At 57.6% G+C, this 27,920-nt stretch overlaps 1 protein-coding gene across 4 annotated transcripts; it reads left to right on the forward strand.

The window, feature by feature from the left end:
- Window positions 1–1,791: 1,791 nt before the first annotated feature.
- ABCB9 (ATP binding cassette subfamily B member 9) lies at window positions 1,792–27,097 on the forward strand. 4 transcript variants are annotated; one of them, XM_069497125.1, is made up of 12 exons: window positions 1,792–1,974; window positions 6,633–7,320; window positions 11,471–11,585; window positions 12,039–12,169; window positions 12,998–13,203; window positions 15,371–15,568; window positions 16,800–16,928; window positions 18,561–18,749; window positions 19,262–19,435; window positions 22,026–22,185; window positions 24,066–24,202; window positions 25,920–27,097. In XM_069497125.1, exons 2-12 carry the CDS (start codon window positions 6,720–6,722, stop codon window positions 26,178–26,180), a joined length of 2,301 nt encoding a protein of 766 aa, XP_069353226.1. In that variant the 5' UTR covers window positions 1,792–1,974; window positions 6,633–6,719; the 3' UTR covers window positions 26,181–27,097. The 4 variants fall into 4 exon arrangements, with proteins under 4 accessions (XP_069353226.1, XP_069353228.1, XP_069353227.1 ...); XM_069497127.1 differs by lacking the exon at window positions 18,561–18,749; XM_069497126.1 differs by lacking the exon at window positions 16,800–16,928.
- Window positions 27,098–27,920: the final 823 nt, after the last annotated feature.

The following is a 27,920-nucleotide window of genomic DNA, read 5'->3' on the forward strand; positions in this document are numbered from 1 at the left end:
TGGACCCAGCTCTGAGTTACTCCTGCATTTTGAATAATCCATCCAAGGTATTCAAGTACAATTAATATTTGCCCTTGTTTTCGCAGGAACAGTAACATGGTCCAACTTTATTCTCTCTTGTTTTTATTCAATACATTTAGGAGGTCATTCCATACTTTTATATAACTTCACATCTTCTATGTGTTTTTTTCTTTTTTCTTTTTCTCCTGCTTCTGAGTATTCTGTTGAACAGATTCTCTCTAATTATTTGGCCAGTTCCCTGTGGAAGGGTATTTAGGTTATTTCCAGACTGTAGCTACTATAGTAACTAACTTCAAGCTAGTGCCTTAGCTCCCTTCCACAACTCTATCTGGGCAAGAAACTCCTACTGGGTCAAAAAAAAAAAGTGTTTTAAATTCTGAACTTTGCCAAATTCCCCCCCAAGGAAGCCGTCCCATGCAAGTAGCAGGGGATGTTTTAAATTCAGGCAGTACTTCAAAAAGCTTCTGACTAAAGGATGGAGGGATGTGGGAAGATCTCGTCCCACCTGCCTGCTGTCCCTCTGGCCCCCACCCACTCACCACAGTTCAGGCCACACTGACCCCCTTCTCTCCCTAAAACGGTCAGGCTAGTTCCCACCTCAGAGCCTTTGAACTTGCAGTTCCCTTAGCCTAGAACACTCTTCCCCTGGCTGGGCGCGGTGCTCACGCCTGTAATCCCAGCACTCTGGGAGGCCGAGGCAGGAGGATCACTTGAGGCCAGGAGTTTGAGACCAGCCTGAGCAAGAGCGAGACCCCGTGTTTACTAAAAATAGAAAAATTAGCGGGATGTGGTGGTTCTCACCTGTAGTCCCAGCTACTCAGGAGGCTGAGGCAGGAGGATGGCTTGAGCCTAGGAGTTTAAGGTTGCAGTGAGCTAGGTTGATGCCACGGCACTCTACACCGGGCAGCAGAGCAAGACTCTGTCCCACATAAACAAATAAGATAGAACAGAGTCTAGAACAGAACCCCCTTCCCCAGATCTCCCCGGGGCTCACTCCTTCACCTTTCTTAGAGAGGCCTTCCCAGCGAAAGCAGTCCCACGCCATTTTCCATCGCCTACAGCTGGTTTGATTCTTTTGCAGCACTTACCAGAACCTGAATTACCTTAGGTGTGTACCTGGGGACGTCCTGTCTCCCTCACTCCATGAAGGCGGGAGTTTTCTGCCCTCTCACACACAGCTGGCAATGGCGATCACGCGGCACGTGTCGTTGCCTCCCCTCTCCCAATGCGCTAACCCTGCTGTAATTTTCTCCACAAAATGCATTCCCTTCCAACTACGTAACTCCCTTATGTACTGTATGTATGGCCTGCCTCCCTCACTAGAATGCCAGCCCCAGGGGCGGGGATCTCGTGCCCACTGTTGGACCGGGCATCCTCACAGCAGCACATGGCACACAGCGGGCGCTGCGTAAATGTGTGTTGGTTGAATTAGTGAACGAATGAGGGTCGTGACCCCCACCCTCCTGGGCTGGCAGGCTGGCCCAGGAGAAAAGCCCCGTTAAAGAGCAGGTCCTCTGGCAGGTGGGGCCGTTTCTGTCCCCTCCGGATGGGCCTGAGGCCTCCAGGTGAGGAGCGTGCAGATCCGGGCCGGCCAGACCCGGGCGGAGTTCGCCGCGGGTGAGCGGGCGGCTCGCTCTGGCTCCGCCCCCAGAGGGCCCGGCGCGCCAGAGAGACCCCGCCCTTCCCCGGAGACCCCGCCCCTCCCGCAGCCCCGCCCACTCCGCCCTGAGGCTCCGCCCCGTGCGCCGGCCGGCCGGGGCGCCCGCCGGGCTCGGCTCCGACCTTGCGGCGGCGCAGCGCGGGGAGGCGCGGAGGAGCGGTGCGAGCGGCGGGAGCGGCGGAGCGAGCGCGGCGCCCGGCGCAGGCTGCAATGAGCTGCGCGGAGCCTGCGTCCCCGACGACCCGAGCCCGCTGCGCGCCCCCTCCCACAGCTCACCTGGTGCCAGGTAACAGGTAAGGGCGCGGCGCTCGGGAACCCCCGGCCCGAGACCTTCCCAGGCCAGGGCGCCAAACCGGGCACGGAGTGGGGGCGTCGGGCACCCCCGCCTCGGAGGGAGCAGTCGTCTCGGTTGGAGCCTCCTTGGAGCCCTCCCGGCCCCGGCCCGCGTACCCCGGCGCCCGCAGCCGCAGCTCCCTGCCCCCCATCCCTGCAGCATCCTTTCCGTGCCCGCAGCGCAGATGTTGCGTTTTTTTTTAACCCTTCAGGTGCCGCCACCTCTTGGAATACGGGGGCGGGAGGTTGCGGGGGTCCTGGGATGACTGTCGTCCCCCGGGATCGGGCTGGCGCGTCCCCTGAGGGCTCCCAGCCGCCCGTGGCGCGGCCTGCCCGGGGCAGAAGCGGGTGGTGGGGGAGCTGGGCCTGCTGACCTGGGCAAAGCCCTGCCCTCAGTTTCCCCAGCAGACCAATGGGCCGGTGCTGCTCCCGCGCATCCATCCTGGCAGTTAGGCCTGTGGGTTCCCGGGGGCCCCTCCTTTATTTCTGAGCCTGCTTTAAACAAGGCCTGTTCCCCAGGCCCGTGGTTAATCGGGAGAACTTTAGCAGGGTTGGCAGGATTCCTTGCCTCTGCCCCACCCCCTGGAGGTGGCGTGGCCTCCATTCCCCTTCTCCAGATGGGGCGGGGCCAGGTGACAAGAGGATTGTAGGAAGGGCGCCTAGATCCCCAGCTTTGCCTGCTTACAGGCAGGAGTTGCCTGAAACAGCTTCCCCAAGTCCCAGGGTGAGGGCTCCTCCCTGCGCAGGATGTCGGCTTAGCAAGGATGAGTGTCAGGATGGAGCCATGTAGACTAGACCGAGCCCGGTCCTGTCCTGCCTCCAGAGGCCCCACAGCACCACTGTTCCCCCCTGGGCGGATCTCGCTCATGGGTGCTCATTGAGCAGTGAGTGGGCCTTTCCAGGCTGGGCCCGCTTTGGGATAAAAAGCTCACCAAGTTGGGGTGAACTAAGGCCACTGGGTCACCCAAGTTCTTCAGGACCTTCTCTTGCCATCCCTAGGAGCCTGGGCAAGGGACCTCAGACAGTGAAGTGTTGGGTTTCAGTACCACCTTTTCCATTTTCTGCATGTCACCTAACTTCCCCAGGCCACTGTCTCCCCAGCTGTGACCCGAGGATGATAACCACGAGGTCCTCCCAGGGCGACGGTATTGGGAAGTGCCTGGTAAATGGTAGCTGTTGTGACTGTGATCATGATTGTTATTTATTACCTCCTGGCCCTTCCGGACTTAACTTTTCTGCAGCTGACAGCTGGGTCTTCTCTCCTGGGAAGAAAAGCCTTTGACAAGACCCCTGGTGGGGACAGTGGCAGGGTCACTTGCTAATCCCGTGCCATTCCTTAGTGTTTAGCATCAAGGCGAGTTGCCCCTGTCTTCCTGGGCCATGTTGGGCCTTGGGTGAGGCCTGCTCTGGCCTCTGGCCACCACCTTGTGCTTGTCCCTGGGGCCCTGCCTGTCACCCATGTGCCCACAATTTGCCCTCCAGCTCCACCTGGCCGAGCCCAGTGCGTCCTCCAAGTCTGGGGGATGGAGAGGGGCACGTGCTTCACACGGCCTTCTGGTCGCCATCCTGCCATCCTCGCCGCCTTGCTGATGGTCTTGTCCTCTTAACACTCCTACTCAGTGACTTTAAAAATAACGGAGTAACTGTCCCCGCTGAAGACTGTAACCTGACCTGGGTTGGATTCCGCGCTGCCGGGAGCTGTAGTAGAAGGACTGAGCACTTGGGGGCAGCGGACCCAGGTGCTAGCACTGCTCTGCCCCAGCTTGCTGGGCGACCCCTAGTAAGCCTTGCCCCTCCCTCTCTGGGCCTCAGTTTCCCCACCTGCAAAATGTGGTTCAGTTAGTCTGTGATGTTGATGTTTAAAATGTTGTTTATTCTGGTGAAGATAAATGGTTGGGGGTCCTGGGTGGGCGGCCGGCAACCGGGGGTGTCGGGAAGGAATTGCCCCAGTGACTGGCAGTCACGGGCGGAGAGAGCCGGCCAAGCCCCTGGGCTGCAGTCCAGGCTTCAAGTCTCTGGTGGGTCTGCCTCCTGTCCCACTTTTGAGCCTCAGCCCCCTCTGGGGACTGAGGGATGCTTTGTGTGCGCCGAGAGGAGAGCAGCAGCTGAGGTGGCTAGCGGGACCTGGTACAGCCAGCAACGGCTGGCCGGGACGCTGGGATGGCGCTGGGCCAGGAGCTTCCCTCCCTGGGCTCTTGCCTGAGCTCACCCACCCACTCGCTCCGCGGCTTCTGCATTGCAGCAGGCAGGAGCCTGCGCTGGCAGCTCAGCCGGGGCTGGGGGTAGCAAGGGCCCGGGCAGGGGGTGTCTGTCCACTCCACCTCCGTCCCCTGCCCTTGAACCCCCCCCGGCCCTGGCTCTCTTTGGAGGGGCAGCTGCTGACTAAGCAGCCATTGTCTCTGCAACAGGCTTGAACCTACCTGTGGGGTGCAGGGGTGAAAGCAGGGCCGTCACCCCTGCGCCCTCTCTGCATCTCAGAGCCCCACCCCAGCAGCAGTAGGGAGTTTCCTGCCTCAGGAGAGGCTGCTTTGAAGGATTAGAGCCTTGGAGTTGACAGCACAGATTTTGGAACTCAACACCCTGGGTTCACGACCCAGCTCTGCCACTTCCTAGCTGTGTGACCTGGGGTGGGTCATTTAACCTCTCTGTGCCTCGGTTTTCTCAACTGTAAAATGGGGATCATAACAGGACCTACTTCACAGGATTCTTGTGAGTATTAATGCCTGTAGATGACTTAGAACGGTGCCAGGCACGTGGTGGCATCCGTAAATACCATTTGTCATTGTTGTCATCGTCCTAAGCTGCGCCCCCTCTGATGGGGACTCTGTTTCCCCCAGGTGAACGCTCCCTCTTAGCATTTGTGGTATTGAAGGCAGCGCTCAGTTCACATCCTGGCCCTGCGATTCGCCAGCTGCATAGCCTTGGGCAGGTTATTCGCTTCTCTGGGCCTCAGTTTCCCCATCTGCTCTGCGGACGGTGAGCGTGCACGTATCACCACGCGGTCGTGAGGATTAAACAAGTGAACCCATCTGAAGCACGTGGCACAGGCAGGGCTCGTGGGAAGTGCCGTGTTACATAACTGTCTTCTGCTTGCCAGGCACGCGGCGCAGAGGTGGAGAGAAAGGTGCCAGGGTCCCTTACGTACCCGCCCAGGTCCTGGCTCGGGCCTTGTTGGCTGCGTGTCGGGAGCAGGTGGTTTTGTCTCTCTGGGCCTTGGTTTCCCCAACTGCAAATGGGATTGTGTGGGATTCCGATCACCACACAGCCAGAGCAGTTTGGGCACCAGAGCTGTGGGGAGAGGCAATCTCGGGACGGCCCCCTTCACAGAAACAGCTGTTACCCCTCCTGTCACTCACAGCCTCTCCCTCCACCTGAGGGCTCCAGAGCTTTGCCCGTTTTGCAGGTGGGACAACAAAGGCCCCTGGAGAGGAAGGCCTGGACCGGAGTCAGGAGGTAGCACTCAGGGACACACCCCGGCCCGGCCCCAGCCCCACTCTGGACGAGCCCCACCCCACACTCAGGCCCCCCAGGCCCACCCCCAGGTGTGCCTGAAACTCTGGGGTCTCCCAGGCCCCAGTGAGGCCTGAGGACCCAGGACAGGGAGGTGTTCTGGACAAAGCAGACATCAAGATCGAGAAAACCAAAGGGGCCTAGGGCTGGGCATGACTGGAGGAAAAGATTCTGGAAACTTCCAGGCAGATGTGAAGGTCCCTGGGTTGTCGTGAGGCCTGTGAGCCACCCCGCCCCCTTCAAATTCTCTCTTGGTCTAGGAGGGTGAGGTTTATTTGGGGTTGCAGAGATGGAAAGCCTGATTTGGAGAGGAGGGACATGAACAAACATGTATTAAGCACTTGCTGTATATGGTCGATAATGGTCAGCAGCAATTAGGTGCCAGGCAGTGGTGTTCATGCGTCGAAACTCACACTGACAGTTTGCAAATGAGGAAACGGGTTTAGAAAAAGTGGTAATAGTAAAAACAATGACCATTTATTGAACTTTGCTTATCTGAGGGCACCTTTGTCCTCACAATGGCTGCCACGCCCTCTAGGTTTCCTCCCCACACCCCTCACCTCTCTGACCTCATGGGGCCTCCTTGCCTTCCTAAGGTACACTCTTACCTCTGGGCTCTGGCATTGTCTGTTCCACCTGTCCAAATGCTTTTCCCTCAGCCGCATGGCAGACTCCCTCACCTCTTTCAAGTGTTGCTCAAGTGTTACCTTCCCAGGGTCTTCCCTGGGCCCCCTACTTAAAACTGCCCCCATCCTATTCAGCCCCTTTTCCCCCATAGCTCCTATGTCATCACATACCATGTCATTTCGTTATTATCTGTCTCCCACAGGAGCATGTCATCTCCACAGGACCAGGGACCTTTGTTATTTTGTTCATTGTTAAATCCCCAACACAAAGAACAGAGTCCGGCCCACAGCGGGCACTCAAGGAATATTCCTGGCATGAGTGGAATCTTCATGACACCCCAGGAAGTCAGGAGCACTGGTGTTGCCATTTTACAGATGAGGAAGCTGAGGTTCAGAGATGTCAGGTGACTTGCGCAAGGTCCCAAAGCTAGCGAGTAGCAAACCTGAAGCCGTCGCCCTGTTGTGTGCTGTTGTCCCTGCAGGTCTGGCCTCACCCCGAGGACGACAATGACTTAGCCCCCCTGAGCTGCCGCCTGCCCTTTGGGACCCGCCCACGGCCAGCCAGCAGGATGCGGCTGTGGAAGGCGGTGGTGGTGACCCTGGCCTTCATGAGCGTGGACGTCGGCGTGACCACGGCCATCTACGTCTTCAGCCACCTGGACCGCAGCTTGCTGGAGGACATCCGCCACTTCAACATCTTTGACTCGGTGCTGGACCTCTGGGCAGCCTGCCTCTACCGCAGCTGCCTCCTGCTGGGGGCCACCATCGGGGTGGCCAAGAACAGCGCCCTGGGGCCGCGGCGGCTGCGGGCCTCCTGGGTGGTCATCACCCTCGTGTGCCTGGTCGTGGGCATCTACGCCGTGGTGAAGCTGCTGCTGTTCTCCGAGGTACGCAGGCCCGTCCGGGACCCGTGGTTCTGGGCCCTCTTCGTGTGGACGTACGTGTCGCTCGCCGCCTCCTTCCTGCTCTGGTGGCTGCTGGCCGCCGTGCGGCCGGGCGCAGAGGCCCTCGAGCCGGGGACCGGCGCTGAGGCCGAGGGTTTCCACGGCGGAGCCCAGTCCCCGCCCGAGCAGGCATCTGGGGCCACGTTGAAGAAGCTGCTCTCCTACACCAAGCCCGACGTGGCCTTCCTCGTGGCCGCCTCCTTCTTCCTCATCGTGGCAGCTCTGGGTGAGTGAGGACCCAGGACATGGGGTTTGGCGGTGTAACCACCTCCTCTTTACTCTTAACACCTTCACATTTTACTTGCACGGTTCAAACATCAGATAGATACGAAAAGGAAAGCACTGCAAGTTTCACCCCTAATTCTACCCGTGGCTACCCTGATCCTCCTGCCCAGGCCTGCCTATAGGAAGAGGTCCCGGAAACTTCCAAGTGGGCAGGAAACCACTTTTATTCATTTTCTGTATACGATCCCGGCATTTCCTTTAGCCGCTACAAGCACATAAGAACCCAGGTTCCTCCCCCGACCTCTTACCCTGCTGTTTCCTCGTAGGATCCACTCTGGGGTTCCCCGGTCAACACCTGACTCTTGCATGTGGCTGCGCCATAGATGATCTAACCAGTCCCCCATGGCTGGACTCCTGGGCCGTCTGGTCTTTTTCTCTTACAGTGAATGACTTTGCTCATCCGCATTTCCCATGCATGTGGCTGGATCTGTAGGGTAAATTCCTGGAACTGGGATTTCTGGGTCAGAGGGATTTTTTTTTTTGTAATGAGAATAGAAAACATCAGAGTACGTTGCCTGTACTAAGATGAAGTACTGTTTTGTGAGAGTTTCATTTTAGCTGCGTGTGCCTCTGTACAAGCGTGTCTTGGCTTGTGACGTGAAACACGTCTGTCACTGTGGGTCTGGTCCAGGCAGTTTGAAAACACCACTCCGGCAACACGCGTGGGAAGGTGGCAACCCAGGGTCACAACTCCCGGGTTCAAATCCCAGCCCTGCTCCTTACCCTGGGCAAGTTCTCGAAACTTTCTGAGCCTCACCTCCCTCTTCTGTGATCATCAGAGCTCTTTCGAAATGAACTCGAATCGTAAAGGTTGGATAAAAATGGGCAGGAGAAGGATCGAGTACAGAGCTCGGCACGTCCTGATAAGTACTCAGGAATGTCAGCCACTGTGAGTGTTTAAAATTTTAACTCACAAGGACAGAGCCTGGGGGTGGTGACAATGCCAGAATGTTCTCAGAGAGGACAGGCAAACCCCAGAGCTGGCCCTGAGCCTGCAGTCCTTTTTCCTGTTGCTCAACAGCTGTGTGATTTTAGGCACGTTATTCAACCTCTCTGAGTCTCAGCCTCCTCCTGTGTGAACGGGTGTAGTGGTGCCGGGTGCAGAAGTGAATGAATGCGTGAATGCGTGCCCGCCTGCAGGCAGATGTGACCTTGTTTCCCCCGCCTGCTGGGGCCCGTTGTCAGCCGGCCTGTGCTCAGCAAGTCCTCAAACGCAGCCGGCGGGATTGCACCGAGGCCACGGGGTCAGACCCGAGGCTCAGGCTCCCAACTTCCTCGATAACTTTAGGCAAGTTATTTAACCCAGCCAGACCTCACTTTCCACTCCGGAAATGAGGGCGTGGTTCAGTGATTGTGAGAATTAAGGGAGATGGGGCTGGTGCCTAGCAAAAGTAAGTACTGAATAAATGTTAAGTTCTATGATAATTAATCATTATTTGCCAGTTAAGAAGAATTCAGTAGTGCCCGGCTTTTTCTGTGTCTTCACAATCTTAAAAAAACTCACCCACTGGGAAAAAAGGTTAGCTTTAGTGTTGAGTGTCTTCTATTAAATTAGGATTGTTTATTAAATAATACAGATTTCATGACAAACCAACTGCATAAATGTAGGTAAATGACTTAGAAACTTCTCTGAGCTTCGGTTTCATCTTCTATGGAAAGAATATATTTCCACAAATGGGAAGAATAATACCAGACCTAAGGGATTATTGGGGGGTCTTTGGCACTTGAAGCGGGTAAAGGGACAGATATCTGGGGTAGCAGCACTCTGAGGCAGAGGGACCAGACCGTGCAAAGGTCCTGAGGCAGAAAGGTGCCAGGTTGTTAGAGAAACAGCAGAGGCCAGTGTCCTGGGGCCGGGTGAGTGAGGCGGGAAGAGGAGACACCAAAGCAAGCCACTCCCGGGGGCTCTGTCCGGCAGGTCCCCGTAGGCTGCTGTAAGGACCTGGGCTTTTACCCTGGAAGAGGTGGGAGCCCTCGGACTGTTTTGAGCAGAGGGGCAACAAAATCTGAGTGGGGTTCGCCAGGATCCCACTGCCTGCTGCGTGGAAGACAGGCTGGTGAGGGCTGGAGGTCGGGGAGGCTACTGAGTCAGCCGAGGGGAGATTAGCGACTTGTGCCAGGCTGGGGGCAGGAGAGGCAGGGAGGGGGTCGGATTCTGGACGCCGTCTGGAAGCAGAGCCATGGCGGAGTGGAGAGTTCCACTGGACTCTTGCGTAGCTTGGGCAGGAGAGTTTGCCCGAGTGCCTCGCACGGCCCCGGGTCCCAGTGAGGTTATCATTAGCATTAGATTAGCACTTGCTGAGATCAAAATGCTGTCAGAGCTGGTGGATGCCATTTTCTTCCCTGTGGGTAAACCGAGGCAGAACTTCAGCCTAGGTGGCGCATGGCCGAGGACCATGGAGGTCCTCTGAGCTCCAGCTTGTGGTGCCAGAGCCGAGCCCAGCAGAGGGCACCAGAGCAGCACGGAAGGTCTCACTGTCCGGGCAGTCGAGCCAGGTCAGGAGGCACTGTCCAGGCTTCACTCGCTGGCCTTTATTGAGCACCTGCTGTATGCCCAGCTCCAAGCCCGGCTCTGCCTGTGGAAAGAGCTGCAGCGGAAAGGGCCCTGGGACGAACACAGGCCGGCCTAGACCGCACCCCATTGGGTGTCACCGCCTCCGTAAGACGGAAGTGGGCATTCTGGATTGTTGGAGGGAGCTGTCTTTGTGCTGCTGTGACAAAATGCCACAGGCAGGCCGTCTGTAAGTGCTGACAATAGAAACTGATTTCTCCCAGTTCTGGAGGCCGGGAAGTCCACGACCCAGGCGCCGGCAGGTTTGGCGTCCAGTGAGGGCTGCTGTCGCTGCTTGCAAGATAAGATGGCGATTCTCGCTGTGTCCTCGGAGGGGAGGACACTGTGTCCTCACGGGCAGAAGGAGGAGGGCAGGAGAGAGCAAACCCACTCTCTCGAGCCCTTTTATGAGGGTCCTAATCCCACCCAGGAGAGCTCCGCCCTCATGACGGAATCACCTCCCAAAGGCCCCACCTCTGAATGCTGTCACGTTGGTGATTAAGTTTCAACATATGTGCGGGCGGGTGGCTCACGCCTGTAATCCCAGCACTCTGGGAGGCCGAGGCACGAGGATCATTTGAGCTCAGGAGTTCGAGACCAGCCTGAGCAAGAGCAAGACCGTGTTTCTACAAAAAAATAGAAAAATTAGCTGGGCGTGGTGGCGCACACCTGTAGTCCCAGCTGCTCCGGAGGCCGAGGTGGGAGAATCGCTTGAGCCCAGGAGTTGGAGGTTGCAGTGAGCTATGATGACGCCTCTGCATTCTAGCCCAGGTGACAGAGCGAGACCCTGTCTCCAAAAAGGAAAAAAAAAATGTTTCAACATATGAATTTGGGGGATGCGTTCAGACCATAGCAGGAGGGCACAAAGAAAGAGCCCCAAATTTGAAGCCAGTTTGGGTTTGTGTCCTGGCCCTTCTCCTTACTTGCTGTGTGATGTTGAGCAAATTGCTCAGCCTCTCTGAGTCTCCTACCCAAGGATTGTTGTGAAGATAAAGTAAGACAAGTGGGTAGGAAATTGCCTGGCAAGCCTTAAGGTGCCCTGCCAAGAGAGGCAGGGTGGCCACTCCCAGCATTTCCCAGAACCAGAATAGCAACATCTTCTGAGGTGCTAGAATCTGGACTCTGAACCCTCTACCAGTGAGAATGAAATCAGCTCTGGCCTTGATCAGCCACGACTGCTCAGTGGCAGGGAGAGCTGTCTCGTCTCAACTTTCCACATCTGTAAAATGGGCTGTTTCCAGGGCCTCCTTCAAAGGCCGTGAAATAGCATGTGGGTGCACTCGAGGCCTGGTGGCGTGTGGATAATTACAACCCGGCTGTGTAGATCTAAGACCCAGTGTTTCCTGCATTCCTGCTCTGTGAAGAGAGGGGGTGTGAGCATCTTGAGGGGGTGGCCATGTAGGGAAGCAGAAGTCTGCCGGGAGAGAAAAGCCCACCAGAGAGTGAGCAGAGCGGTCGGGGTGTGGGCCTCTGGATCCCTGGGAGGAAGGGCGCGGGCTCCCTGGGCTGCAGACCCCTGAGCCTGCCCTGCCTCCCCCAGGAGAGACCTTCCTGCCCTACTACACGGGCCGCGCCATCGACGGCATCGTCATCCAGAAGAGCATGGATCAGTTCAGCACGGCCGTCGTCATCGTGTGCCTGCTGGCCATCGGCAGGTAGCAGCCCCACCCCGCACCCTGCGCCGCACGCCCTGGGCCCCGAAATGCCCCTGGTGTGCCTGTCCCTCAGCTGGTCACCGTGGTCACCAGCTCCCAGACTGTTGGGCCACACCCTACCGCCGCACTCTCTTGTCCCTAAGCGACCTCAAGGGTCCCCTTCTCACCCTCCCTGGCTGTCTTCCGAGCAGGAGCCTGTGCTTTAAACAAGGACCAGCTCAGTCTGTGCTGTTCTTCCAGTGGGGACAGGGGTCTGCCTGCAAATTTGGGTCCCTCACCCACCCACTCGCCCCTCTGCCCACGCTCTGGGGGTGCTAGTTGAGGCGGGGGGACTGGCCCTGCTCAGGGGCCGAGGTTGGGCTCCCACCCCTCCGGCCGCGGGAGGGGGCGGCCGGGTGTGGCTGTCGGTTGTCGGAAGGACGTCGTGCTATAACATCTCTTATCTGCAATTAGCTCATTTGCCGCAGGTATTCGGGGCGGCATTTTTACCCTCATATTTGCCAGACTGAACATTCGCCTCCGAAACTGTCTCTTCCGCTCGCTGGTGTCTCAGGAGACGAGCTTCTTTGATGAGAATCGCACAGGTTGGTCCGGGGGCCCGGCCGGGTGGGCTTGCCTCGCACTGGGACTAAAGGGGCACGTTGGTGGTCGCAGGCGTGCCGGCCGCTCCTGTCCAGCTCAGGGTGGAAGCCCCTGGGGTTGGCGGGGCCCCTGGGCAGCCTGGTCCCGGGGAGCTGCTCCACTGGCTGAGGTTTGGGGTAGGCTGTGGCCTCCAGAGGGTCCTATACGGCCACTCAGGGTTCCTGCTTCCGCTGCCCTGTGGCCGGCAGAGGCCCGGCCGCTGTGGGGTGGCAGGTCGGGGCAAAGGCCAGAGCGGCAAAGGCAAGATAGTGTCTGGCCGAGATCCCAGGCTCTGAGACAGACCAGCCTGGCTCCAGGCCCCAGCTCCACACCCACTCGCTCAACCTCCTGAGCCTCTGGTTTCTCATCTGTAAAATGGGAGCGATGAGAGTAGCTCCCCCAACGGGGCTGTTCCGAAGCTCCTAGGCCAGGGTCCAACTTAGGTAAGAGGTGTCTATTTTGCCTCCGGCCCGGGCCCACATTGCTAACTCTATAGAAGGGAAGAGGCAAGTCCCCCTCTGCGGGTGACAGGGAGCGGACATGGGCTTGAAGCCCGGCTCCGTCCCCGACAAGCCGCGTGGCGCTGAGCGAGCTCCTGCCTCCTTCTGAGCTTCAGCTACCCCTGGATGGTGCGACTAGGGCTGGGCTCGGGGTGGCCCTCAAGCGCGTCAGCCCTTCTCTCCCCACCCCCGCCCGGAAGGTGGGGGAGGCCCAGCCGCCGGTGGCAGTGTCTTGCCACCTCCCCGGTGGCCCTGGTTGCGGCAGCCGGAGCTGAGCCGCCTTCGTTCCAGGGGACCTCATCTCGCGCCTCACCTCGGACACCACCATGGTCAGCGACCTGGTCTCCCAGAACATCAACATCTTCCTGCGGAACACGGTCAAGGTCACAGGCGTGGTGGTCTTCATGTTCAGCCTCTCGTGGCAGCTGTCCTTGGTCACTTTCATGGGCTTCCCCATCATCATGATGGCGTCCAACATCTACGGCAAGTACTACAAGGTAGGCCTGCCAGTCCCTGTGGGGTCTGTGAGCCCCAGCAGCTCCAAACGTCCCCTCAAAGGGGGCTTAGGGAGCCACTAGGGGCTGGAGGGCCACTAGGGGCTGCTAGGACTTGTCTTGAGGCTGTGTTTGCATTTATTCATTCATTTCCTCACCCAATCAGTATTTACTGAGCACCTACTATGTCCCAGGCGTTGGGATGCATCCGTGAACAGACAAGGCCCCTGTCCTTGTGGAGCCTGTATTCTAACAGGTGGGACAGACAATAGGTGACAACAGCAACAATAATGGAAACACACACTGCGCTGAAAGGTGGGGCTGCTAAGGAGAAGCGTGAGTGAGGAGGAGAGAGATTGGGAGCAGCGAGGGTTGACGTCTCTCTAAGGATCTGAAGGGTGTGGACGTCTTGGGGCAGTGTGTTCCGAGGGCACGGCCAGTGCAAAGGCCCTGTGGTGGGAACGTGCCTGGTGTGTTTAGGGAAGCGCAGGGCGGCCGGTGCGGCTGGAGAGATGAGTGAGGGGTGGACAGGAGGGAGGGCCTGCGGGTGGCCGGGTGGTGTAGCCTCGCCCAGCAATTCACTCTCTTCCTGTAGACTGTGTGTGCCGGTGGCTCAGGCCCTGCCATGACACAGCTGTGGGCAGGCCACAGTCCCCTCCGGCCGCCCCTCGGCACTGCCTCTGCCACGGAGGTCGGCTTGTGGGCTAGACCTGGCCCCACCCTCCTCCTGCTTCCCGGCTTGATGGGTGCCCCCGAGCCATACGGGACCAGGGCTGGGTTCCGACAGGCAGGCCTGTGACCCTGAGACAGGTGAGGCGGTGCCTTCCCCGGTGGCCCAGGCCTGTGAGAGGTAGCCCTGACCAGGGGCTTTGGCACGTGATGGCTCTGGGCGGGGCTGCTTAGATCACTGTCGCCACTCCGATGGACAGGGCACAGGGTGGCTGGCCCTGGAGGGTGTCGGCCCTTTTCTCCCGGCCTCCACCCCGCCCAGAAGGTGGGGGAGGCACATGACCTGAGACCAGGTAGCAAAGGACGACATCACCTGCCCAGCCCCCAGATGAACCTGCTCCCCGTAGCCCCTCCAGCTGCCCAGGAGGGACCCTCTCCCCACAGCTCTGGGGAAAAGTCAATGCGTCGGTTAGAGTCGGAGCTGTTCCCCTTGCTCTGTTCCCCACCCCTCCCTTCCTGCCTTCCCACAGCCCCTGGGACGGGCACAGGAAACCCTGGAGCTCCCCTCGAGGCCCACACCTCTGTGCATCTAGGCCCTACCTTCAAGTTCAGCCGGGCAGGGCCTCGGGGAGACTCTATTAGGGTTTCCGCCTCGTCCGTGAACGTGTTGAATGGAGCCAGCGAGTCATCTCCACGAGCCACACACGCTGCCCGCGGCCAGGCATGACTCAGGTGTGCGGCGGCTCCTCCCGGGGCTCAGAGCACCCCGTGTGCTTCCTGTGGCCTGGGCGTGACAGGCAGGCCATGGGACGTGCCAGTGCACGATCCTGTCCTGGCCTCGGCTGCCTTCCTGGCTGGTTTGAGAATCAGCACTTGGTAACTATTACAGAGTCTGAACGACTCAGCCCAGGGGCCTCTTCCAGGACTCCGGGGGCCGCACACTTGGGCCCACTTCTCGGCCATCTACCTCTGGCCAGATGTGGGCAGATTTCACCACCCACGGCCTTCACCACCATCTAGAACTTGGCTGGGAATTCTAGAATCTGTGTGCCAACCTGCAGGCTCTCACATGGTTTATATTGATGATGGAAATGGTGCCCCCTTAATAATTGTTGTTTCTTATATAATGTGTACAACCTGAACAACCAGCCAGGGCATCCCTGCTCTCCAGACAGCACCAGATCAGGTGTTGAGGCTTTTCTGAAAGGATTACCAAAAGCCATATGGTCACTAATAGCCTCCTTTGAGTACTGGGGGTACCTTAATGACCCCTCTTCCCTCGGGATCGGAACTATCTTTCCAAGAGTACCGCTTGGGTCTGTTCTCTGAGCGTGTCAAATAAAGCTCGCAGGAGACTGGGGAGAGAGGGGAGCTGGGGCTTTTGTCCCAGGAACTTCCTGTTTAGAGCCGGCACCAGTGAAGTGTGGAAAAGCCCGGGGCTCGGGCAGGTGGATGGTGAGGGGTTTTAGGTCTCCTCCTTCCCGGCCCCTCCTGCCCATAGAGACTGTCCAAAGAGGTCCAGAACGCCCTGGCCAGAGCCAGCAACACGGCGGAGGAGACCATCAGTGCCATGAAGACCGTCCGCAGCTTCGCCAACGAGGAGGCGGAGGCCGAGGTGTACCTGCAGAAGCTGCAGCAGGTGTACAAGCTGAACAGGAAGGAGGCGGCGGCCTACATGTACTACGTCTGGGGCAGCGGGGTACGTGCCCCTGGCCCCCGCCTGGTGGGGACAGGATGCTAAGATGGGGACCCGCTTCTGCATGCTGGTGTCAAGCTGCTGGGGACTCTCTCCAGAAAAGGACGCAGCCTCCTGCTGACCATCCTCCCGGGTTTTTCCTCCCGCCCGGGTGTGGGGTGGCGGGCTAGGAGCTTCCCTTCCCTGGCCGGGGAAACATCCCTGCCTTGCGGGGAGCTGGCAGGCCCCACCCCGGGGCCAGTGGCGCCACCTAGGCCACCTTCTGGCAGGTCTCACATCACAGCCACCCACGCCCAGTGGCGTGCCCTGCTCCCTCGCCGAGGGTGAGTCACGGCCCCTCCTTGGAGAAGGGGGAGCATTTGCATCTTACCACTGCCCCGCCGGCCCCGTCTGGGAGGTGGGCAGGTCATAGCTGGCACAGGAATGAGGAGGGTTCAGAGGTCGGGGGAGGACGGAGCTGGTGGTCTGCAGGGGAACCAGGGGACAGGGACTGTCTGGGTCCTCCTGGAGCAGGCCACCCCCAAAAGTGCTGGCCCAGGAGGAGACACGGGGGGGGGGGGGGGGGCGGGGAGAGGCTGAGTCCAGCTTGGTGGCCGAGCCGCTCAGCGATCTGACCACCAGCAGGGGGTGCCTTTCGTGGCTTCCGCTGAGGCACTTGTGGTTGAGCCTTGACCTGGTTGGGGGGGAGGGGCAGATGGGGACCCTGCTGGGCTGTGGTGGTCACAGGTACTCAGATTCCGCTCCTCTCTCACGCGTCCCCCAGGTACAGGAGGGAGGTGAGGGCGCCCCAGACACAGCCCCTCTGTCATAGAACCTAGAAGGGGGAGGAAACAGAGACCTCATCGTCCTGCCCTGCCCCGCTCGCTGTGTGACCTCAGCCAGCACGCTCGCCCTCTCTGAGTCATGCTCTTCCTGGTGAGGAGTAATAGCTCCCGCTTGGCCTGGCTGAGGAGCCCGGGGTGGCATGTGTGTGCCAGCGCCTCACAAAGACAGCCTTGTTCCCCGGCCAAGCCCACGGCCTGCTGCAGCCGGGGCCTTTGTGGGGAAACACTCCAGGGTGGGGACGGGGAGGGGCATGAGTGACAGGCAGCGGGGAGGACGTCCTCAGGATGGCTGGGTGTGCGTGGCTCACAGGGGCTGCCCTCACCTCCCCCTGCAGCCTGGGGGTGGGGGGGACCCGAGGGACCTGAGCCAAGGCCCCCCTGACCCAAGTCCCTTTTCCCTCTGCCCCCAGCTCACGCTGCTGGTGGTCCAGGTCAGCATCCTCTACTACGGGGGCCACCTCGTCATCTCGGGGCAGATGACCAGTGGCAACCTCATCGCCTTCATCATCTACGAGTTCGTCCTGGGGGACTGTATGGAGGTGAGGGGCAGCTCTCGCGGGGGCTTCTGGGAAGAAGGGGCGGTGGGGAGGAGGGGTCCCGACAAGGTTGGGGGTACCCCAGGGAGGTGCTGTTTCTTTCTGAGGTGGGCAGGGAAGAGCTCGTAATCATACCGAGAATCCCACTACCAACAGGTGACAGCGACTCCATTGATGGAGCAAAGCGGCAGCCACTGATTTCAGGAAGTGGCATTAGGGCTGGCGAGAGGTTTAGGTGCTGTGGAAATTCCCATTTTCTCAGAAAAGGAAGCTGAGGCTCAGAGAGTTACGTGGCTCGTCGCCGAGCTTGGCGGGGGACAGGCTTCCGAGCCAGCGCATCTTTCCCTCAGCCGCAGGGAGAGCAAGGGTCCCTTTAGATTATGTCTTCCTCTGGGCTCCTGCACAGACAGGTCCCGCGACAGGACTGGAGCGCCCCCATGTACCGGGGAGGCGAGCCCAGGAAAGGGGGGAGGGAAGGAGGTCAGCCCTGTGTGGGTTACGGAGCCGGTTAGCGGTATGGACGACCGGGCTCCATCCTTCCGGGGGACAGCGTGGAACAGCAGCCTCGGGGTCACCCACCTGCGAGCTGGGTGTCTATACGCAGCCCGCATCAGTCATCCTTCAAGGTCGGCCTGGAGTGGGGGTGTTAGTCCTCTGATCTTTGCCCCCCCGCCAAAAGCCCTCAGGCAGTTCAAGGTTGAGCCGTGGCGTGGGCGTGCTCACGGATGTGGGCGCGGTGTTAGCAGCATGTGCTACGGGGGGTCGCACCTGCCCTACTGACTCAGCAAGAATCCCGCCTCTAGGAACCCGTGCGTCAAAAATACACCTGTGGGCCCAGATGGGTGTCCAAGGATGTTCCGTGCAGCATTGTTCATTATAGTGAAGAACGAAACCACCTTAGATGCCCACCAGTCGGGGGTTAGGCAAATGCACATGGTACGTCGCATTCCAGAAATAGTCTATCTGCACTGTAAAATCCAAGAACGAGGTGGATCTGCGTGAACTGGCGTGGAAAGACCTCTAAGACATGCTGTTAAGGGCAAAAAGCAAATCCCTGACCAGTACGGATAGTCTGATCCCATTTTTTATTTTTTAGAGACAAGGTCTCACTCTGTTGCCCAGGCTAGAGTGCAATGGTGTGATCATAGCTCACTGCAGCCTCGAACTCCTGGGCTCAGATGATCCTCCCACCTCAGCTTTCTGAGTAGCTGGGACTACAGGTGTGTGCCACCATGCCCGGCTATTTTTAAAATTTTTTGTAGAGATGGGTCTCACTATGTTGCCCAGGCTGGTCTTGAACTCCTGGGCTCAAGCAATTCTCCAGCCTCAGCCTCCCACAGCTCTGAGATTATGGGCGTGAGCCACAGTTCTGGGCCTCAAAATTATTTAATGCAGAGTTCCACCAGGCCCCTGTTCATGGAAAAATTGTCTTCCATGAAACTGGTCCCTGGTACCAAAAGGGTTGGGGACTGCTGCTCTAACATACTAGCAGGTGGCACCCCACAGCCTCCTGCTTCTCCCCCAAAACAGCTGCTATGTCCTTGCTGTCTCTGCACCCATTGATCCCTCCAGCACCATGGGTGGGTCCCAGGAGTGGGTGTCAGTGGGACAGGAATGGGTGTCTCCTCCCCCCAGTCCGTGGGCTCCGTCTACAGCGGCCTTATGCAGGGCGTGGGGGCCGCCGAGAAGGTGTTCGAGTTCATCGACCGGAAGCCGACCATGGTGCACGACGGCAACCTGGCCCCCGACCACCTGGAGGGCCGGGTGGACTTTGAGAACGTGACCTTCACCTACCGCACTCGGCCCCACACCCAAGTCCTGCAGGTGAGAGGCGGCCGAGACCTGCCGGAATCGTCCCTCCCCTCATCCAGGTACCCGTGCGGGGCAGCGCAGCCAGGAACACATCAAGGAGGTCCCTGCCCTTGAGGAGCTCTGGGTTCCGGTTGGGGGAGACAGACCCTCAACAGCATGATTCCAGCATGATTCCAGATAGTCAGAGCTAGGAAAAAAATGAATGAGGGTGGTGTGGTAGGGACAGTTCGCGGGGATGGCGAGAGCTGTCAAGGAAGCCTTCTTGGAGGAGGTGACATTTGAGCTGAGACCTAACCAGGTGGCTCTCTGCAGAAAGAACATTCCAGGCAGAGGAAACAGCAAATATAAAGGTGCCACCAAATCCTGGTGTCCTAGAGAGGAGAACATTCAGGGGCCGGCAGTGCCCACCGAGGCAGAGGAGCGTGGGGTGGGCTTGGAGGGGCACCCACCTGTGTCAGAGGCCAGAGCTTCCAGTCCGGGACCTGAGCCAGTGACCCCACGCTGTGCCTCTGCGTCCCTTGCAGAATGTCTCCTTCAGCCTGTCCCCAGGCAAGGTGACGGCCCTCGTGGGGCCCTCAGGCAGTGGGAAGAGCTCGTGTGTCAACATCCTAGAGAACTTCTACCCCCTGGAGGGGGGCCGCGTGTTGCTGGACGGCAAACCCATCAGCGCCTACGACCACAAGTACTTGCACCGAGTGGTACGTGGAGGGGCCCCTGCCGCCCCCCGCCGTGCGCCCCGTCTTTGTCCATCCTTCCGTCTCATGAGCTGTAGCCCAGACACAGAGAGCAGCAGTAAAGATAAGTGTGTAGCTCGAAGAACTATCACCAGTGTGACACCACCCTGGGCAAGATGTGGAACATTCTGGCACTCCTGCAGCCTCTCTGCCACGCGCCCCTTCCCTTCCCCCCAGACGTAGCATCTCTCCGGACTTTTGGGTCGTCCTGTCCTTGCTTTTCATGAGCTTTTCCATCTCTGTGCACGTCCCCAGCCAAGCTCCGTGTCACCCGCTCTGAACTGCACTGTGACAGTCCTACGTGTGCATCCGTTTGTGTCTCGCTCCTCCCACTCAGCCTGGTCCTGAGTCATCCCGGGCGAGGCTGTGGTGGTTCATTCATTTTCATCGCCGGCTGGTAATCCGCTGCGCAGACTAATCAGTGATTTGCACATTCGCGCTCTGCTCGGGCTGCGCGTTCGGGCCGCTTCCCGTTCTTGCCGTTGTCGGCAATACCTGCGTGCGATGCGGACAGTTCTGTCCATGTGTCCTGACGTACGTGGGTATGTTCTCTCGAGGTGGAATCCTTAGAGTAGAAAAGCTTGGTGATAGCGGATGCACGTCCCCAGCTTCAGTAGTTTCTGCTAGGACTGTTATCCAAGCCGGCTGTACCGATTTACATTTTACATTCCGCCGGCAGTGGAGGAGAGTTCCAGTTGTTCTACGTATAGGTCATCTTTAGTACTAAAAGGAGGCTATTCGTGACCAGACAGTTTTGAGTAATCCTTTCAGAAAAGGAGCCTCAACACCTAATCCTGTGCTGGCCTAAGAGCAAGGATGCCCTGGCTGGTTGTTCGGGTTGTATATGACACAAGAAACGTTAACTAATAAGGGGGTACCATTTACATCATCAACATAAACTTTGTGAGAGCCTGAGAGTTGGCATAGAGATTCTAGAACTTCCAGCCAAGTTCTAGATGGTGGCGGAGACCATAGGTTGTGAAATCTGCCCACGTTGTGTGCATGTGACCAGAGGTAGATGGCTGACAGGTAGTCCCAAGTGTGCAGCCACCAGGCTGCTGCCCACCAGAGTTCTGGAAGAGGCCCCCTGGCAGGGCTGTTCAGACTTTGCAGTGGTTACCATGCTCTGATTCTCAAACACTTAATACAGTCGGTCTTGAATTTTTTTCTAATTGGTGAGTGCTTAGTGTGGTCTTTTGCATTTTCCTGATGACTAAAGATAATAAGCAACTTTTGATATATTTATTGGCCATTTGGCTTGTCTGTTTTTTAGAGACGGGGGTCTCACTCTTGCTCAGGCTAATCTCAAACTCCTGAGCTCAAGCGATCCTCCTGCCTCGGCCTCCCGCAGTGCTAGGATTACAGGCATGAGCCACCACGTCCAGCCTGGTTTTCCTCTTTTGTGAATACCCTCTCTTTAATTTAAATTTAAAATTTTAATTTCCATAAACACAAAACAGTAAAATGCTACAATCTAACCATATCTGTATAGTTTTAGTGAATTTTAAAACTAAGACGTGGCGTGTTCCCTTCCACCTCAGCTTTTGGATTCTACCCCATGGAGGTAGCCAGCGTCAACAGTTCAGTAAATGTCCTTTCTGTCCTGCTTCCTGTCTTTATACAAACATATCGGTATGTGATATCAATATATGAAAGCACATGTATATAAATTTTTTTAACAAAAATAGAACCATACTGTGTGTATCTACTGCAGTTTGATTTTATGGGTGCACTGTAATTATTTAGCCAACCCCCAACTGATGGACAGCTAGATTCCATTTTAATTAAATTAGTGAATTAATTAATTACTTTTTGCTATTTACAGTGTCGAGCTGTCGAGGTGATAGCTTCCATATGACTATTTTTTTGTAGGCCAGATTCTTGACCCTGCAATCATGAGACAACAACCCCTTTACAGTTGTTCTCTTAGAAGGGAGGGGTCAGCCAGCTGCGGTGGCTCATGCCTGTCATCCCAGCACTTTGAGAGGCTGAGGCAGGAGCATCACTTGAGCCCAGGAGTTCGAGGCTGCAGTGAGCTATGATCGTGCCACTGCACTCCAGCCTGGGCGACAGAGTGAGATCCTGTCTCTAAAAAACCAAAACGGGGGTGGGGGGCAGTGGCCAGGGAGGTCTTTGTGGCCTGGGGGCCGGCTGAGGCCTCTTCCTGGCGCAGGTAGCCCAGCCCGTTCACAGAGCTGCGGTCTGTGTTCTCTCATGCACTTTCTCCCCCCCACCCCCCACCCCCGGAGAGGGACAGGCCACTGGCTTTCTCTCGGAGGTCGGAGGTCGGGGAACTTGGCTTAGCCCAGAGCAGCCAGCTCAGCGGGCCCCAGTTTGTTGGTCGGCGGAGGCCGGGGGTTTGTGGGTGCGGGTGGGCCCCACTGTGGGGAGAGAAGAGAAGCAGCTGCTGCAGCAGCCGCCCCGCTCCGGTTTCAGACCTGAGACTGCTGGCGGCAGCGCGGTGGCCGGATCGGGGGCTGGCGAGGCTGCCGGTGACAGCTGGAGGGACGCATTCCTGGCGCTGCCCCTCACGCCCCACCCTCCCTGCCCCCAGATCTCCCTGGTGAGCCAGGAGCCCGTGCTGTTCGCGCGCTCCATCACTGACAACATCGCCTACGGCCTGCCCGCCGTGCCCTTCGAGCTGGTGGTGGAGGCCGCGCAGAAGGCCAACGCGCACGGCTTCATCATGGAGCTGCAGGACGGCTACAGCACAGGTACAGCCGGCGCCCCTGCGACCGCCGCCACCTGCTCTCTAGGGTTTCGCTTTCCGTTCATGGAAATGAGATTCACGTGACGTAAACGTAACCATTTCAAAGTGAGCAAGCCAGTGGCCTTTAGCACAGTCACAGTGCTGTGCGGCCACCACCTCCGTCTCGTTCCACGTCACTAATCTAAATGATGTATGTTTATTACAGTAATTATTAGAGCCACCTAAGTTTATATTAATATATTAATTTAACAAATTAATATGTTGACATATTTTGGATATATTTAGTATATTTAACATATTTTTATTTAAAATTTTTGGCGGGGCACGGTGGCTCACACCTGTAATCCTAGCACTGTGGGAGGCCAAGGTGGGAGGTCAGGAGTTCGAGACTAACCTGAACAAGAGCGAGGCCCCGTCTCCATTAAAAATAGAAAAATTAGGTGGGCGTGGTGGCTCATGCCTGTAGTCCCAGCTACTCAGGAGGCTGAGGCAGGAGGATCGCTTGAGCCCAGGAGTTTGAGGTTGCTGTGAGTGAGGCTGACGCCACGGCACTCTAGCCTGGGCAACAGAGAGAGACTGTCTCAAAAAAATAAAGTAAAATTTTTTAAATTAACAACTAAAAGTTGTTCATATTTAATGGTGTAGCACATGATGTTTTGAAATATGTATTAATATACATTGAGGAGTGGCTAAATTGAGCCAATTACTGTATGCAAAAAGTTATACTTATCTTTTTTTGTAGTGAGAACACTTAATCTCTCAGCAATTGTCCAGGAACAGTACGTCATTATTAACTGTCGTCACCTGTTACACCACAGCTCTCCTGAACTCATTCTTCCCCTTTAACTGAAATTCTGTATCCTTAGACCAACAGCTCCCCAATCTCCCTCAATATATTTTTTAAATTTAATTCTTGAAAAGGTGGTATTCACATGGTTCAAATTTTTAGGAATACATTTTTTAAAATATAATGAAAAGTTTCATTTTTTCCTCCATTCCCAGTTCCCTCCTGCCCCACCAGACTTTCTCTCCTTAGTTGCTTGCGTGTCCTTTTAGAGTTTCGTAATGCAAATTTGAATACGTATTGTTATCTGCCCACCCCCACGCTTTTACAGGAAAAAAAAATCACCTTGTTTTCTGCACCTGTTCTTTGTTACGTAGCACCTGTCATAGTGACCTTTCCATATTGACATATGGGGAGTGGCCTCCCCCTCCCTCTGCCCCTCCCCCCTCCTCCTTCTCCTTTTTTTCAACTACATAGAATTCCAGGATATGGGCTTTTATAATAATTTACTTAATAATTTATTCACTCAGTTTCCTATCGATGGACATTTGAGTTCATTTGTTCTTTTTTTTTTTTTTTTTGCAATAACAATTCTGTGAGTCACCCACAAGCTGTGCCTACGTCATTGTGCATGGGAGAAAGTCCATCTGTAGGGAAAAGTCACCGAGGCAGTCTTGCTGGCCCCAGGGCGGCGCGTTTGTGGCCGGGGTCCACAGCCTTTGCACAGCGGGCACTGAGGACCCAGGGCGCAGCTGTTCCTGGGAGCCCTGGGGATCGTACCAACTCCACTTAGGAGGGCGGGAGGGGGCCTGCCTCCCTGGGGCCCCACAGGCACAGCGTACTAGCAAGTGTTTGGGTTTCTGCCAGTGGACAGGTGCAGAGGGGTAACTTCGTATCAGTTCGCAGGCTTCATTTGCATGCCCCTTACGAGCAGGGCGGGAGGCATCATTTCATGAGTGATCAGCTGTTGTTTTCTCCAGCTGGTGGCCCTTTGAAGCTTTCCCTGGAAAGCCGGGCTCCAGGCAGCAGGGAGCGGCTTCTGACTCCCCGGGCTGCCCGGCCTCACCCCTGCTAACGTGCCCTGTGCCTCCTCCACGCAGAGACGGGGGAGAAGGGCGCCCAGCTGTCGGGCGGCCAGAAGCAGCGGGTGGCCATGGCCAGGGCTTTGGTGCGGAACCCACCGGTCCTCATCCTGGACGAAGCCACCAGCGCTCTGGATGCGGAGAGCGAGTACCTGGTGAGTGGCAGGCAGGGTGGTGGGTGACGCTGGCACAGGCAGCCGCTCCAGGTGGCCAGGGCCCTCCCCTTCCCCAGCAACGGGTGCTGGGAAGTGCTCAGAGGTGTCCCCAGGGGCTGTCGCAGGCCATCGGCTTCCTGGCCTGGTGAATTCCCGGTGTTGGGGGCGGGAGCTAGGGAGCAGGCGCCTCCTGGCTGTAGAGAGAACTAGAGCTGTGTGCAGTGGGACAAGAGAGGGCCTCAGAATCGAGAAGCTCCACCCTACAGTTTGTAACTGTGTGACTTTGAGCCACCTCTTCCGCCCTCTGAGTCTCACTGTCGTTGGTGACGAGGGCCAGCAGGGGTGGCCACCGGGTCTGTGCGTGGATTGACTCATTCATCACGCAGGTGGCTCCTGAGCTCCTCCCAGGCACCAGACTCCGTTCTAGGCACGGGGTCACAGTGGTGGCCAACCAAAGACCCCCATCCCCGTGGCGTTTGCATGCCCGTGTGGGAGACGGCGAGTAAACAAGGACGTGCATGAGTTCAGCCTGCGGCCTGTGCTGCAAAGAAAATGAACAGTCGTGAGATGCAGAGCGATCGGGCGGGGTCCCCGTTGTCAAAGGCAAACACAGCTGGACACTAGTGAAAGCTGTGAAAACAGATTTTACCCAGCAACTGCTGAAGGAGGGGAACGCGGCGCTCCGTTCCTATTTGTGGGGGGCGTTTTAAAGCGAGGAGCAGGAAGCAGGGCGGGAGAGCCAGGGTCCACTGGAAGCCGACAGGGTGCTCAGCGCGCAGGGCCCGAGGCCACCATGTCTCACTGGCAGTCTCGGAAGTTAGGACTCTGTCCTCCCACAGACACAGGGAGACGGGCTCTCTCCCCCCTGAGGACTCCACTGCAAGGGGACGGGTTTCAGGTCCTTAAGAGAGACACCCTGCGTTGTAGGAAACATACACGTCTCACAGGGACAGAGGAAGGATTCAGGGTTGTAAACCCTTTTTAGGAAATGCTCTGAGAAAGGGACCTCAGGCCTATCGGCAGGTGGAGCAAACAGTAAATCCTCCAGCACTTTGGGAGGCTGAGCCAGGAGGATTGCTTGAGGCCAGGAGTTCAAGACCAGCCTGGGCAGCATATCGAGAGACACCGTCTCTACAAAAAAATAAATAAAAACGTCATCGTGGCTTGTGGCTGAACAGAGAGAAGTGAGGACATAGTCATAGGGAGACACAAACTCCACAGATTAAAAAAATGTCAGTCCAAGTGGGGAAGGGATGAGGGGCCCGGCCGGGAAAGTTGGCGGCACCAGGTGAGAAGTGACGGAGAGATGAAGGGACGTGGAAGCTGCTGGATTCGCTAATGAGGTGGATTCGGTGGGCAGACAACGGTGGGCGACTGAGGGGCCTCCTGGGTTTGTTGGCTTGGGCGTGGGACTGACAGTGATGCCGTTAAACGAAACAAAGGTTAGAGAAGGAGCCAGAAGACGAGAGGGCCAGGTTAGGGCCGATCTCCCATTCGCTGAGCACCTCCCTGGTGTGGGGCCCCGAGCTCTGTCTCCCTGAAATGATAACCCAGGAAGCAGGTCCCGTTCCAGGCCTGGCTTTACATATGAGGAGCTGAGTCTCGGAGAGGTCGGGCATTAGCTCATAGGTGGCAGTGCACAGAGGGGACTTGTGGGTGGCCGAGGCCGTGCCATGCGTGGCGAGCCACCCACCCCCGGCCCCTGCTGTCCCCCCAGATCCAGCAGGCCATCCACGGCAACCTGCAGAAGCACACGGTGCTCATCATCGCGCACCGGCTGAGCACCGTGGAGCGGGCGCACCTCATCGTGGTGCTGGACAAGGGCCGCGTGGTGCAGCAGGGCACGCACCAGCAGCTGCTGGCACAGGGCGGCCTCTACGCCAAGCTGGTGCAGCGGCAGATGCTGGGGCTCGAGCCCACCTCGGACCACACGGCCGGCAACAAGGAGCCTCCGGGCGATGGCAGTGACAAGGCCTGACCGACAGCTCCTGCCTCCCCGGTGGGGCAGAGGCCCCGGTGCCCAGCTGGCAGATGTGCCCGTGGGAGCCCCCAGCTGCCCTCTGAGCCCAGGCCCACAGCACTGGAGGGCGACCTGCCACGGCCCACGGGATCACCGCTTCCTGCATCTTGTCCCTGGTCCCTGCCCTGTGCCCGGGGCTCCACCCACCCCACGGTACCACGGGCCCCTCCACCGACCTCCCCAGGCTCCTACGCAAAGGTAGAGCTGTATTTTTAAACCTAGATCTGACCAGGTTTTTTACTGCTTGGTTTGATGCACCCCAGTCAACTCCTAGATTTCAAAATCACTTTTCTAATTGGGAGAAATGGTGGGCAAGTTCACCCAAATGTTCTCAAAACTGAGCCAGGAGCGAATGGCCCTTCCTAAAACCTGGGGAAGAGAACTAGGCCTCTACCCTTTGCCCCTCCAGAGAAGGGGCTTCCCTGTCCCAGAGGGAGACACAGGGAGACACAGTTCTTCCCATCTGGCCCTGGTCCCAGCTCCGGGAGGCGGGCCGAGGCGGGAGGGGGGAGGGGAAGGCGCCGGTGCCACGCCCCACTGCCCTGCCCGTCTAAGCCAGTCTCACTGTGAACCACCGCGCACCTCAACCGGGGGAGTGAGGGGCTGGCCAGGCCTGGCGGGCCTCGGGTGCCCCCAGCCCCGCACCCAGCGCTTTAGCCCTTGGCCCTGCCTGACCCCGCCCACTGGCTGGCAGCCCCTCTCCCCCACACCCACCCCTGCCGCGCTGCTGTCTGGGGGCCCTTTGGATGTTTGCGAGATGCACTCTCTTCTCTGTTTGGTGGATGGGACAGTGACAAAGCCCAGGGTCTGGCATTGCCAGCGGTTGTGAAATGTTGGGAGAACACGGTCAATAAAGTGTACTACCTCTGACCCCTGACCTCTGACTTCTGCTTGGGCCATCTGCCCCATCGCCTGGTTAGGTTTTTCCACCAGACCTGACTCTCTTCCTGGCCCTGCCTGGTGGAACTGCAGAGACTTTGGGGAGTTCCTCCAGGGCCTCCCCGAGCGTCTGGGGGCCCTGTCTGTGCTCCCCAAAGACAGGCACTGTGCTTCGGTCCGTCTGTCTGTCTCCATGGGGCTTGTGCAGGGTGGGAGAGGCCTGTCTCCTCTAAATCCCGGGGACTTCTCTGCCTCCTGGGACAGCTGAGGCCCAGCACGTGCCACCTGTTCTTTTCCATCAGGGTCCAGGCACCTCCCCCCCAACGCCAGCCAGCCCCTGGAGCAGGGAAATAACGACCCAGAGAACAGCTCAGTGAGAAGAGAGGGTTAGGCCGGACACAGGAAGGCCCCGTGGGGGTTGCTGTTACTTGTTGAATTGTGGTGACATCTGGGGTCCCAGGAAGAGGGCTCTTTACCAACTAGTAGAGTAGTATTGCGGTGCGTTAACTACGGGCACAGTCACACCGCACGTGCCAGCTCAGTGACAGCCGCGTACATGTTTTCCTGCCAAATGAGCCACAGCCTAAGACCCAAACAGTGGCCATCGGGGTCCCCTGCTTTTCCAGTTGTATTTAATCCTTACAACAATCCTCTGAAACAGTTTTCTCCCCATTTGAAGCTGAATGAACCCAAAGCTCAGAGAGGCTGATTGATTTACCCTGTGTCACACAGCCAAGACCCCACCAGCTGAACCCACAAAAGTAAGGAACTAAAAAGTTGTGGGGCATTATGTTATCTGGACGCCTGCTGTTCTTGTCC

Source organism: Eulemur rufifrons, chromosome 21, assembly GCF_041146395.1.
Source record: "Eulemur rufifrons isolate Redbay chromosome 21, OSU_ERuf_1, whole genome shotgun sequence".
NCBI classification, from domain to species: domain Eukaryota; kingdom Metazoa; phylum Chordata; class Mammalia; order Primates; family Lemuridae; genus Eulemur; species Eulemur rufifrons.

What these genes read in the sequence shown, in the direction of transcription:
- ABCB9 (XM_069497124.1), top strand. Translation starts at nt 6,720, where the DNA reads ATGCGGCTGTGGAAGGCGGTGGTGGTGACCCTGGCCTTCATGAGCGTG. An exon ending in CCTCATCGTGGCAGCTCTGG is followed by an intron (nt 7,321 to 11,470) that starts GTGAGTGAGGAC and finishes TGCCTCCCCCAG; the next exon opens with GAGAGACCTTCCTGCCCTAC. An exon ending in GGAGAGCGAGTACCTGGTGA is followed by an intron (nt 24,207 to 25,887) that starts GTGGCAGGCAGG and finishes ATGCGTGGCGAG; the next exon opens with CCACCCACCCCCGGCCCCTG.